Genomic DNA, 13,702 nt, shown 5'->3' with positions numbered 1-13,702 from the left:
TAATTTATTTTTGTATTTTGTTTATATTTTTCTGAATTTATTATTATAAATTAATTTAATAGTTTAGAGATTAACTAAATTAATTATATAATTCTTTTTCTATATATAATATTATGATATTATAATTTAATATTTTATTATAGAATTAAAGTATAAAATATATATTATGATTTGTATAATAAAATATAAAATTAAAGTTTTTTTAATATATTTTTATATTATATTTGAAATATTTTTTCTATTTTAATTTTAATTTTTGAATTTTATTATTATAAATTAATTTATATACATAAAAATAATAAATTAGATATTAATTGAGTTAATTATATATTTAAAATTTTTATATATAATATTATAATTTTACTATTTTATTATAAAATATATATTATAATAAAAATATAAACATTAAAATATTTTTATAATATAATTTTATATTATATTTAAAAGTGGTGATGAATTTAAGAACACATGTTAGATAAAACTAATTTAATTAAATATATGAAAATGAATGAAAAAAATTTGTTTGATAAGGATATTTTAGCCACAAATATTATTATATTAGTTGTGTAAAATTCATTTCCAATTTCATTAAACTTAAAAGAAATGACTTTAGTTATAACGGATTTATTAAATCCTAATTTCGTTTTAAACAAGCACATAAATTTTTATGAAATTAAATTAAATTCGCAAAATTTTATAAAAAACATAAAATATGAAATTTAATTAAATTCCACCGTATTATATAGGAATCAGAATTCAACACGGCACTCTTTTTCATTCCAAGCCGACAACAGCCCCTTCCCACTCTCCACAGCAGACAGCCCCTTCTCCCCCACTTCACGCCGACAGCCACCATCAGTCCTCACCCACTCACCCAGCCGACAGCCCTTCCGGAGCAGCAAGGGAAGGAAATCGGCGAAGGAAATCGCAGCCACCATTCAGCGGCTCACCACCAGCAGGTCGGCCACCATTCACTCTTTAATTATGTTTTATGTACACAATCTGAATGGTATGAAGTCCTTCCATTTTAATTGATTTGCTTTAGATAATGTTGAATCTGGTTACTTGTTACGGGATTGATACCTTTTGGTTGAAAGGTCAAAAGCACGTGAGAGAGAAGACATTAAAGAAATTATTACTACTAAAATTAACTCTTAGTTTTCTCATCTCTGTTTGCAAAAATCTAGAAATAGAAAGAAACTCTGCTTGTATCGTGACTGCATGAATATCTCTTGCATCTATTTTTAAGTTTTTGCGCATTCCAATGCCATATCCAACAATTAGATGGTGTTGTTTTTGAATCCTGATTCGCCTGATCTTTAATTGGAATTTCCTTCATTTCCAGAATGGATTTGGCATCATCTCATAAAGATCATATTTGTTGATTTTCGTTTTCCCTTTTTTTCCCCCTTCTAACTTATTTTCTATCATAAATGCTGGACTACTGAGTTCTATTTCTATCAGGAGAGTTAGAAGTGGTTATAAGTTTGTGGGACAGTGATCTAATTTTCTTCAGGGATTGAGTTATTAAAACATGTAGTTAGTAATTCCATTATATGTTCATTTTGAGTTGATGAATTTGTCAACATCTGTTATTGTTCTTCATCTTTATTTGCTTTTAAAGGTGTTCAAGGAGAATCCAGTATTGGAGATTGAAATTTGGAAGTTCAATATTTATGTTTTATGTAGTTCAACGTATCATTGTAGTTTATTTTTAAGTTTTGTTATTTGACGTATTGTTTGTTTAATATTGTATGTGTTGGGTAGAGGACTAATTCTGTTTTATGTGTTGTTATGATTAATTTGTATTATTTTTATTTGTTTTAATTATTTTTAAATTTTCAGGTCTTATTTGCATACTTTTGGGTTTGGTATTCAGGTTCAGTTACCGGAATTCTAAAACTTTGTGCTTTTGAATTGAAATAGAAAAATCGGGTTTGGTTTAGTGAGGTTCGGATAGTATGTGGGTATTATTAAATGGGTTCGGGACAGGTATAGGTATTGAAATTAAAATTCTAAAAGGGTTTGGGAATTATATTTATAAATGGGTTTGGGGACCCTCAATTTTGCGGGTACCCTATTCGTTTACATCCTAATTGGTGCTTCTTTAAACAGTCATTTTCTGTACTACCTCAAATCAGTTGGCCGTTCAATAAAATTGAAGCAGAGCAATTGAATACTTGCTTTTAATGGCATTCCAGGTTACCTATAACATCTTGCTTTCTTTTCAGTGATCTATTTTGTTCTATTTCCTCTTTTCTATGAAATTTGAGTTGCTAAAATATAGGTTTCTGATAGTCCTATCTGTGTTAGCTTATCTTCCATTGACGTTGCAATCAACTTCAGCCTTTTAGTTATGCAATGTCTATTTCATGGTGATTCCTCCCTTTTTCCCCTTGAGTGCTTGGCGCTTATTTCTGATTGTACTATTCATTCATCAACTAGGTACTAGCCCCTTGATAATGATCATGATGGAAAGGCCTTCCACTACAGTAGACAATTTTAGCATTTCACTCCTTTTTTTGGGTTATACTTTGGACAGCACATATAATAGAGCTTTTATAAATTGTCCAATCTCTCTGTGCACGCCTTGCCCACATGATAATTTGATTGATTGACGGGTGATTGCTCTCAATCCATTGGCACGCAAACTCTTCCTTAGCTCATATGATTCTATTTTGCTGTGTTTTAAGATATGCAATTTTTCTAATTTTCCATTTGGTTTTTAAATGGGATATAAAAATTACTTTAAAAAATATGCGTGCTTATTCAAGTGTTTAGGTTACAACTTGATAAATGTTTTATACTGCATTATATAATTCCTGAAGAAAAGTAAAATTGTTAAGTTTATGTTTAATATCCTGTGAGGGTATTGATCACTCAGTATGCAGTAAATAAGATTGAAGAATCATAAAAGTTATGTATGTCCCTTGTTTATAGTGTTTGAACAGTCAGGAGCTGTGTCTGCAATAATCTTTTAGGATAATCTAGTTAACTGCTTTTGAACAACCGGCATATTCACATTGTGGGAAATCATAGCTTCTATGTATATATATGATCTCATCTTTTCCGACATCAAGTTTAATGCATTTATATTATCAATTACTGTTGTCCAGTTTTTGCTTTAACTTTTATTGTGAATGTCAGAAAACAGCCAAATTGAAGCCTTTGAAGACTTAAAAATTGGGTATAATGTGTTTTCCTTCTTTATTTTTTAATCATTCTGGTTTCTACTGAATTATATATAAGCCTGTCTCATAGTAATAACATGGTAGTTAATGATGTTTTTGTTGAAAAGTGACAAATAGTTGGATATCTTATTAGGTTGATGGACCGACAAGCTCATGATTATGCAGCAGCAGCTTCTGCTATGGCATTTGCCCAGCAGCAGCAGCAGCAGCAGCGACAAACTGGCAATATTCAACCACAACAGCAACAGTTTGGATTTCATCCTCAACATCAGCAGTTTTCTCCACCTCCCTTTATGTCTCCCCATCCTTCCATGCAACAATTCCCTTATCCACACCAATTGCAGCAGCAGCAGCAACCTCAGCTCCATCCTCACCCTCCTCCCCATCCTCACCTTCTTCATCAACAACATCCTCCCCCTCCTTTTCCTCCCCATTTGCCACCTCATCTCTATTCTTCTCCTTTCCATGGCCATTATGACTCTGCTCCCCCTCCAGCTCCTCCTCCATCTGATGCAGAGCTCCAAAAACGTATCGACAAACTTGTTGAGTATGCCACCAAGAATGGCCCTGAATTTGAAGTCATGATCCGTGAAAAGCAGCAGGATAACCCTGCTTATAGTTTCCTTTTTGGAGGTGAGGGCCATAACTACTACCGTTACAAGCTTTGGTTATCTACCCATCCCCCAGGTGGGCCCTTCAACCCTCCTTTCACCCCTTCTTCTATGCCAATGATGCATCCACCTCTGAACCCAATGATGAATCCTGTGGTTGGGCCTTCTGCTTCAATGGTGGGTGCTTCAATGCACCAGCCTCCTTTTCCTCCTTTTTATGATCCACAGCAACATCACCATCAGCATTCTCAGGCCTTTGGGGCTCATGGACGTCTAGATTTTGATCAGCCATCCAAGTCCTTTAAAGGTCTTTCTGGTCCACTTCCTCCTGATGTTGCACTGGAGCTAAGTAATGTTCTTAACAGTCTTAATGGAACCAAGGAGTCTATTAAAGGTGCCAAAACTTGGTTTATGCAAAGGTCTCCTTTTTCACCTGCACTCGCTGAGGCATTGAGGGACAGGGTTTTTGCTCTAGATGATTCTGAAAGGCAGCTGCACATTATTTATCTCGCAAATGATATTCTTTTTGACAGGTATATTTCTAGGACTGCACTTTGCTGGTTTAGCACATTGAAGCCTGGTTGCTCGTCCTTAGACTAACTTAAACTTTCAGTTCATGCTTTATCAGCAGGTTGTTTTCCTTTTCATTTGCTTTTTTCCTCCTTATTTTATAACTTAGGTGAAGGTTCCTTGCTACCATATTCGAAGTTGTGATCGGTTCTATTCATTAAAAAGAAATGAGTCGATACATTTCTTATGTATCCATAGGTACCATATGGGATTTATTAGATTTAGGATGAATCCATATTGATGGACTGCCTTCATTATGTTGTTGCTAGCAAATACCACTATTTTTACCTAAATTTCTATAAATATTACCTAAATTTATCACTCTTATTTCTATGAAAGCTTAAATTACTATTTTTGGGGATGAATGAACATTTAACTGCAGCACAGCTTGTTCTGTTTTATGAAATAAAAAGGGAATGTGGAACTTTACTCATCATGAAGTGTGCTACGGTTGGGGCAGGTTCTCCATATAAGTAACTGGGAGTAAACATGTTATCCTGAATTTAGGAGACCTTTTTTGAGATTGTGTAATGAAAATGATATATAGGCCAAGCACCATACTACCATAATATAATGGAAAAAAAATGATCATGAAGATTCTCTAATATCCTCTGGATATGATAATCAGTTATTGCTCCATGCTATAGGAACACTTAAAATTATAAAAAATCGTCAAATATCCAAAATTCTTGGCATTATAATACCAAAGAATCCAAAATGTGTGTGGGTAAGAATGTTTACTTCTTTGCCTCTATCACAAAACCTTAGGGGTGTGATGAGTTCTGATGACACTTGCACTAATTAAATTAAGGGTGAGGCAAGCACATTGTTTTGGTATTTCTGAGACATTGTCCTTTCTACCTTTGCTTTTTGTCTAATATTTCATCCTATTTTGGCTGTACTTTTTTCTAGTTTGGTTCATCTATCTGCTGTGAATGGTTGGCAGACTTTTTTTTTTTTTTTTTTTTTTTTTTCAATTGGCTAATTGCTTGGATAGCACAAATAAGCAACTAGAGGAAGAAAGGAAATTTTTAGTTGTCTAGGATAATCTAGCTAAAGAGCACTTGGTTTTAATTTAAGCACCTATAGATTTTTGTTTTTGCTCCATAGCATTTGGCTTCCAATCTTTGCTTTTTAATGTCTCTGAGGTGCATCATTTACATTGATAAGCCTGTAGTTGCGGTTATTTTAATTTACATTGATAAGCCTGTAGTTGCGGTTATTTTATTTCAATCTTCTGTGACCTCTTTGCTATTCATACCCTGAAGTTTGCAGAGGAGGGTCAACCCCCATGAACTTGACAATGAGGCCCTTGCATTTAAGCCAGTTCTAGGTCCCATGCTTGCTAGAGTCTATCACAACCCTCAAAATAAGGATGAAAATCAGCCACGGTTACAGAAAATTCTGCAGTTCTGGGCTTCCAAGGAAGTTTATGATCAAGAAACTATTTATGCACTTGAAGGGGAGATGGTTGGTGGACCACCAGCAAATTCTTTTCCTGGCCCTCCAAAAGAATTGACTGCTGCTTCAACAGATTCCTTGACTGCTACAGGTAACTTCTTGCTCTCGATAATTGTTGCAAGCCTACAGTTTTAAAGAGTGCAAGTTGGCCTGAGATAAGTTTTTGGGAGTTTGAACTCTGTGGCCTAAACATTTGTCTTCAATTTTCTGTTTCCTTGCAGGCTTTACACAGCAACCCTCAAACTTTAATGCTTCACAGTGGCAGCCTGATAGGCAAAGTGTACCTGAACATGATCATCCTGATAAACCAGCGGCCCTAGCTATCCCACCATCCCTAGGAAACCAACAATTCATGCCAAATTCAGTCCCAGCTGGAACATTTTCAGGGTCCCTGCCAATAAATTCCTCTGTTCAACCAGCCAATCAACAGCTTGCACAACATTCACTGCAAACACCTCCTCCTATTGTTGGTGAAAAATTGCCGCCATATCCATTGTTCCCGCCTGGTCTTATTCCTGGGATGGTTAAAAAGATGCAGATTGGCAGTGGGGTGCCCTACTCTCCTTTGAGTCCTTTGGACATCCCAACAGTTATACCCCCATCCAATGTATCCCAATCAGAAATTCTAGAGAGAGTGTCAAAATTCTTTAAAGATATTGGAGAGATTAATCCATTTGAGGGATCGATAAAATCTCATTTGAAAGACGAGGATGATGAGTATGAGAGAGATCCTCCCATTCGTAAAGGAGGGGCTTGTATCCCCCCACCCCCCAACTTACATGTTGACCCTGAGACGGGGGCTTATGCTGATGGAAGTGTGGAGAGGAAACCAGGATCTACGGGCTCAGGAAGATTGGGTCTCGGGGCAACAGCTGACCCTAATGAGGCAAGTCAATACGATGATGTTTACACATCTTATAGGAAACAACGAAGCACTAACTATCATTCATCCATGAGTGCAAGAGCTGCTACGAGGTAAAATCTTCCGCTATGTTTCCCCAATTAGTTGGTCAAGTGGAACAATGCAGTACAAAAGCAACTGAATTCTGCGCAGCTTTCATTAAACTTTTGTGGACTCTGTAAATGACAACTTGGATTTGTAGCGGTAAAGTCGATTAATCTTGTATTATGCGACTTAAACTTTTGATTTGGGATAACATTACTTGTGAGAATTTGATCAAGGGTGAAGTAATCATTTGAAACCAGACGAGTACTCGGGTGGAAAGGTCAAGATAATTAGTGTAGAGTTCCTTATCCATATGTAGATCGTCATGGACTTTCTATCTCAGACGACTAAAGGAGCAGCAAAAGACTTTTTACAGCAGTCTTAAAGGTAGTCTATTATGTCCTTAATAATTACAGGACGAATTAACAAGTGGAAAAGACTTTTTACAGCAAAAGAGCTGCTTGCTTAGCAGAATTTTCTACGGTGGTATTTGGTAGTTCAAAGTTCGTTTTTTCTTGCATTCTAACCTGATCAAGATAAGCATCATGCTCTTCAACCATGGTTATTGTTGCTGCACTTAATTAAATCTGAGAAACATCCAGACCTGCACTTTCACCTAGTCTTCTACAACCACCAGACTTTGATCTCCTTCAGGTGGCCTCTCACGTCCAATATCGGGATTCAAGTAACGACATTATGCATTGTAGCAATTTTTTCTCCATCAATTAGTATTTTATTTGTTTCTTTGCTTGCATACTATATTTCAGCTTTTGAGTTTTGTTCTACTACCTTTGCCTCATCTTTTCCTAGCTGTTCAAATTAGTAATCTATTCTTGAACACCCCCTCAGCTGCCATAAAATAAATTTAATAAAGTAGGGTGGTTGTAGTTTATTTGTGTGAATTACTATTAAATTTCAAAAATTTTTAAAAAATTTATTAATTTGTTCCGATATAAAAATATGTTCATATATTTTATAAAATTAAATTATTTAGTAATTTATTAAAAAATATTATTTTGATATTAAATAATATGTATAATTAAAATTATATAAATTAAATAAAATAAATATTTAATATAAATTGATGAATTTTTGATAAAATAATTAAATAATTTAAGTTCATAAAATATAAGATATTCTAATTGTATAATTTTTAAATAAAAATAAATTAATAAATTTTTAAAAAATTTAGAAATTTTGATAATAATTTTCTTATTTATTTAAAATTAAGGAAAAAATTGTCTAAATGGTAATTGAAAATTTTTGAGGGAGGCCATCAGCCCCTATGTGCATCCGCCAGTGATAAATCAAGGGAGTGTAAAAAGCAGCAATATCAAACAACACCAGCTAACCCAGCAACCCTTGTGTGTTGAGGAAAAAATTTGAGTATCAATGTAAGCTTGTTGGCAATCGGTGAGGCGTTCGAAGGACATTCTTTTTGTTTTCACTTCAGTTGTTATTTGGATTCTGAGCTGACCCGATTGAATCTCCCTAGACATCTTTTGAATCTCCTCTTCAACACAGCTTTTAGCGAAAAGATAAATATCACTGGAGTTGTTTGAGGTAGACCAATTGTTTGGTAATCGCAGCGTGACCTTATAGAGGCTGTGGTGATTAACATAGAGAGAGGGAAAGAAATGGGGAGTTAATGAGAGGAAGAAGAAGAGAGATGAGAGAACAACATCTGCATTTTTAATTTATTCAAGGATAGAAATATAATGCAATTTATTTTTTTATCTTCAACAAATATTTTTTCGTCAATAAAATACTATAAACTGATTATATAATATTTTGTGAGAAGTTAAGTTAATTTTAAAAAAGGTCTCCGAACATTCAAGAAAAAATGAAAAGATACGAGAGTTCAAATCCACTAAGAGGTCTCCAAACTCAATATAAAAGAGTTTAAAGTAACTAAACTATAGAGACCCAACAGGATTGACCTGACTCTAAATCCGGTGTACAACTCATTCAGTGCTGCTTGCTGCTTTTTGCTTTTGGAGAGATCAGCTATCGATGTTAGCAGAGGAAAAAAGAAAAAACTTCGGCTGCATTAGTCCCTAAAAGCCATGAAGAACATACTGAAGATATGAAAAAAAAAAAAAAAAGAAAACAGCAAAGCGAGTCTTATAAAAAACAACGAGAATAAGATAAATTCTTATTAGCACATGTAACATAGGGATAGGTTGGAAGAGAGATAACAAAAACTTTATTTACCATGTCGAGTGTACCAATGTTTGAAACAAAAAAAGAACGATCCTTAAAAAAGCGAACACCAACGACAGGAGGTGTACATGACCCATTTTCATTTTTTTAGTCCCAGCTTGGAGCTACTAACACCACCTTCTTTCTGGAATTCTAGCCTCAAAAAGTACAGATTTAAGGAGTTCTATGGACGTTTCATAAAGATGAACTACTAATTGAAAGTGAAGAGGCACATGCAGCAAAATCAAACATGCAAACTAAACAATAAATGCATACAAAAGAACAAGAAATAACAAGTAAGGTAGTCAGAATGATAATTTCCATTGAAGTACCACCCTAAAAACAAACACAAATAAAACATTATTTAATGCTAAGAAAATGGCCGTAAATATAGAAAACGTAATTTAGAAATAGACAAAAATGCATTTCTAATTTTAGCTCTAAAAAATTGATAGAGAATTTAGGTATGGATAATTTGCTACTAAATTGGAAAGGGATTTTAGAGTTTGGTTTTAAATTGTGGAACTTGAAAAAAACTCCAAAATTTTAAAAATGAATTTGAATTCACATTGAAAAAAAAAAAAAAAACAAAAGAACAAAGTAGAAATGAAATTTAGAAATGCATTTACTAGAAAGTTTAGAAAGTGATTTCAAATATGCTTCTGAATTAGAAAAGGATTTCAAAGTCCCTTTCTATGTTTTAAGATTGAAAAAAATTGAAATATTTATTTTTTATAATTGAAAAACAGATTACCTCCATTTTAACTTTTAAGTTGTAGACCTTAAAAATTATGTAGGAAAATATTTTGGTTTTAAAAATTTAAAAACAAGCTTTGAAATATATTTGTTATGTGTTTAATTTGTTTAGGGATAAAACCCGTGATTTTATAAATTTTCCTGTTAGGTTGCTTATAAAAATCCTTTTAATTCCCATCTTACCCATTATTCTTTTTTCTTTTCTCTAGTTTAAACCTTTTCTCATCTTTTTTTTTTTTTTTTTTTTTCATTCATATATATTTACATTATATTTTTCTTTTATTTTAATTTCTCGTTCTTATTGAGACTAAATAACTTGCGTATATTTAATTTTTTTTAATTCCTTGACATTTGTATGGCACGTGGATGCATGCCAAATTTGTAGGTTTAATTCCGTTACAAAAATTGCAGTTATAGATCACTAAGTATATATTGAAGTGAAGAATCAAATTAAGAATATGGCTAGCAACCAACATTTGATGTCTTGAGAGAGAGAAAGATGTAGTTAATATTAATTAATTAGCGAAGGAAGTGAGTTTGGCTTTGATCACAACACCAACAAAATCAGACTAATTAATTATTTTTTCTATCTCATAATCTTTATTTATTTTATTTTTAAATATATATTAAAAAATATATTTTTTTAATTGTATTACATTAAATTCTATTAAATATTAAAAAATATTTTAAAAAATTTTATATAAATAAAATAAAATGAGTAATTATCGATATTTTGATTTTGACGTTCCACAATCAGGAGGAAAACTTTAATATGCAGAATAAGCATTCCCAGCCGGCCTAATATATGCAGTTAATATTAATATTATACATTGGGTGCCGCTTCTTAACTTTGGTCTTGCAAGTTTGGCTGTATTTTTTTTATACCGTGTAGATCCTATATAAACCCAATGCCCTGGCTCAAATTTCCACTCCACTTATCAGTCTTTCTTTCTTTTCTTAATTTCTTGTAGAGTTAACAAACAAACAGACGAAAAGGAGAAGAAAAATGGGCATTTTTATTCCCTTTGCTGTCTTCCTCATCACTCTTTCATTCTTATTCATCATGTACAAACAAAAATCCAATGTCTCCCGAGGGAAGGGTCTTCCTCCTGGCAATACTGGTTGGCCGCTTATCGGCGAAAGCATAGAGTTCCTAAGCACTGGGCGAAAAGGTCAGCCGGAGAAGTTCATATTCAATCGAATGGAAAAGTTTTCAAGCAAGGTATTCAAGACCTCATTGTTTTGCGAGCCAGCTGCAGTGTTTTGTGGGGCAGCGGGGAACAAGTTCTTGTTCTCCAATGAGAACAAGCTGGTCACTGCATGGTGGCCCAACTCTGTCAATAAAATCTTCCCTTCCTCTAATCAAACCTCTTCACAGGAGGAATCGAAGAGAATGAGAAAGCTTCTTCCGCAATTTCTGAAGCCAGAAGCACTTCAAAGATACATTAGTATCATGGATGATATTGCACAAAAGCATTTGGCATTTGACTGGGATAACAAGGAACAAGTGATTGTTTTCCCTCTAGCTAAGATGTACACTTTCTCATTAGCTTGTCGCTTATTCCTAAGTATGGAAGACCGCGAGGAAGTGGAAAAGTTTGCAAAGCCATTCGAGGTTTTGGCCTCAGCGATTATAGCAATACCTATTAATTTTCCAGGGACACCCTTCAATCGAGGGATCAAAGCATCGAATTTAGTGAGAAAGGAGCTAATAAAAATGATCAAGCAAAGGAAAATTGATGTATCGGAGAATAAGGCATCTCCAACATAGGATATATTATCTCACATGCTAACAACAGCAGACGAGAATGGGCAGTACATGAATGAAATGGACATAGCAGATAAGATCCTTGGTTTGCTTATTGGAGGCCACGACACAGCCAGTGCTGCTATAACTTTTGTTGTCAAGTATCTTGCGGAGTTGCCTCATGTCTACAACAAGGTTTTAGAGGGTAATTATATATACGTGTCCAAGAAAACCTAGTCGTCTAACAATATACATATATTTTTTATAAATCTGTATCCACAAATTAACTGAAGTTGTATAAATATGTAGAGCAAATGGAAATCGCGAGAGCAAAAGCACCGGGAGAGCTGTTGAATTGGGAGGACATACAAAAGATGAAATATTCGTGGAACGTAGCATGTGAGGTAATGAGACTTGCTCCTCCTCTGCAAGGAGCTTTCCGAGAAGCCATGACCGACTTCACTTATGCTGATTACACCATACCTAAAGGATGGAAGGTGAATTATTTTAATTAATTAATTAAGCTACTGAGTTCATGTTTATTGCTGTTGTTTTTTCAAATTAATTGGTGCATATATTTGGACGACCTGCAGTTGTACTGGAGTGCAAATTCCACACACAGAAACCCGGAATATTTCCCAGACCCGGAAAACTTTGAGCCATCGAGGTTTGACGGGATCGGGCCTGCTCCTTATACGTTTGTCCCATTTGGAGGAGGACCTAGGATGTGCCCTGGTAAAGAATATGCTAGGTTGGAAATTCTGGTTTTCATACACAACGTTGTGAAAAAGTTTAAATGGGAGAAGCTCCTTCCTCAAGAGAACATTATTATTGATCCTCTCCCAATCCCTGCTAAAGGCCTTCCCATTCGCCTCCATCCTCACAACCCTTGATTAACGATTGCGTACACACTCCTCCTTATTGTACTTCTACAATATCTTGGTTTTTCTTTTCCTAATTTTTTTTAAAAAAAATATCTTGGTTTTCTTTAATCTGCTCGCACTGGATGTAAGATTGGCTCTCTTTTTTTACATCCTTCATTTTGTATCTGTGTGCATACTTTTGTACTTTTTTTTTTTGTTTGTCTACATCCTTTATTTACTGTTAATTTTTAAGTTGCAAGTGGGCGAGGGATGATTAATTGTTTAATCATTTTAGTATAAATTTTCTTTCATAATAAAAGAATAATTTTATATATTAATGTAGATGGAAGAGTTTATATAGATTCTCTTAGTTAATGCTTCAAACCCATAAGCAGCCTCTTTTGAAATCTTTTTTTATTGATTTAACAATCAGTAAAAAAAAATTAATTCAATTCCTACAGTTTAATTCGAATGATATATTTTATTTTGTAAATAAATTTTTGTTTTGGCATACTTTCAAAATGATATATTTCATTTTAATTTTATTATTTTAGATAATTGATAATATTTATTGATTTCAAAATGAGTGTTCAATAAAATTTTTTATTAAATTCTTAAAAAAATATACTCAGACACGAATTCATTGCTTCCAAAGAATTAACATAATTGAATTTTAATTTAATTTATTGGTGGTGAACTTATCTTTAACAATTAGAGATTTGATATTTGAATTCAAATTAAAGTAAGTTATAACAAAAAATTTAATTGATTCCATCAAAATCCTTGCTAGAAACTAATCATGACACAAAGTCTTTACGTAGAACTCCCATTGTACTACCAATGATGTCCAAACTTGTCGTGTGAAATCAATCATGTGAGATACAATTCAAGTTCTATAATGAGGGCATGAGTATTTCCTTATACACTTTAGCCCTTTCGCTACAATGTTGCTTTGGAATAGGGACTTATGGGATAAGCGACAGTCTGGTCTGTTTATTGCTTTGATCAATCCACATATTATGGGGTTGGGGGATTTCATCTTGTCGGGAATGAAGTTTACTAATATTAGATGTATATGTCCTAAAGCCATATGTGGTATCATATTTTGTAATTTTGGCATTCTCTAAGCTAATAAATTATTTTTTTATTTTAATATTGAATGTATTTAATTGAATATAAAGTTATACCCTCTTAACATTTTATAGATATTCCATTCCCAAAGAATTAGGAACAAGTATGATGAAATATTTTTATACTATTCAAGTCGTATAATGTCTCATTTTCAACGTAAATTGTCACCTTTATCTACTTCTTCTGATCAGTATAGTAATACTAATACTAATGGTAACAGCATT

The 13,702-nt window shown here is 33.5% G+C and overlaps 1 protein-coding gene and 1 pseudogene across 5 annotated transcripts; both read left to right on the top strand.

Annotated features, from left to right (window-relative positions):
* The first annotated feature begins 760 nt into the window (after positions 1–760).
* Positions 761–7,038, top strand: LOC110610537 (calcium homeostasis endoplasmic reticulum protein). Of its 5 annotated transcripts, XM_021750499.2 has the most exons (6): positions 761–959; positions 2,116–2,201; positions 3,148–3,187; positions 3,325–4,335; positions 5,641–5,924; positions 6,055–7,038. In XM_021750499.2, the coding sequence occupies exons 4-6, from the start codon at positions 3,329–3,331 to the stop codon at positions 6,810–6,812; spliced, it is 2,049 nt and encodes a 682-aa protein (XP_021606191.1). In that variant the 5' UTR covers positions 761–959; positions 2,116–2,201; positions 3,148–3,187; positions 3,325–3,328; the 3' UTR covers positions 6,813–7,038. The 5 variants fall into 5 exon arrangements, with proteins under 5 accessions (XP_021606191.1, XP_021606194.1, XP_021606190.1 ...); XM_021750502.2 differs by lacking the exon at positions 2,116–2,201 and having other exon boundaries at positions 3,155–3,187; XM_021750498.2 differs by lacking the exon at positions 2,116–2,201.
* Positions 7,039–10,707: 3,669 nt separating this feature from the next.
* On the top strand, positions 10,708–12,545 carry LOC110610872 (annotated as a pseudogene).
* Positions 12,546–13,702: the final 1,157 nt, after the last annotated feature.

This window comes from Manihot esculenta, chromosome 3 (genome assembly GCF_001659605.2).
Source record: "Manihot esculenta cultivar AM560-2 chromosome 3, M.esculenta_v8, whole genome shotgun sequence".
NCBI classification, from domain to species: domain Eukaryota; kingdom Viridiplantae; phylum Streptophyta; class Magnoliopsida; order Malpighiales; family Euphorbiaceae; genus Manihot; species Manihot esculenta.
This window is presented reverse-complemented; position numbering and strand designations above follow the sequence as displayed.

Excerpts from the sequence above, each read along its gene's own strand:
- LOC110610537 (XM_021750500.2), top strand. The coding sequence starts at position 3,329 with ATGGACCGACAAGCTCATGATTATGCAGCAGCAGCTTCTGCTATGGCA. Across the intron at positions 4,336-5,640 it reads AATGATATTCTTTTTGACAG|TTTGCAGAGGAGGGTCAACC; the intron begins GTATATTTCTAG and ends CATACCCTGAAG. Across the intron at positions 5,925-6,054 it reads AGATTCCTTGACTGCTACAG|GCTTTACACAGCAACCCTCA; the intron begins GTAACTTCTTGC and ends GTTTCCTTGCAG.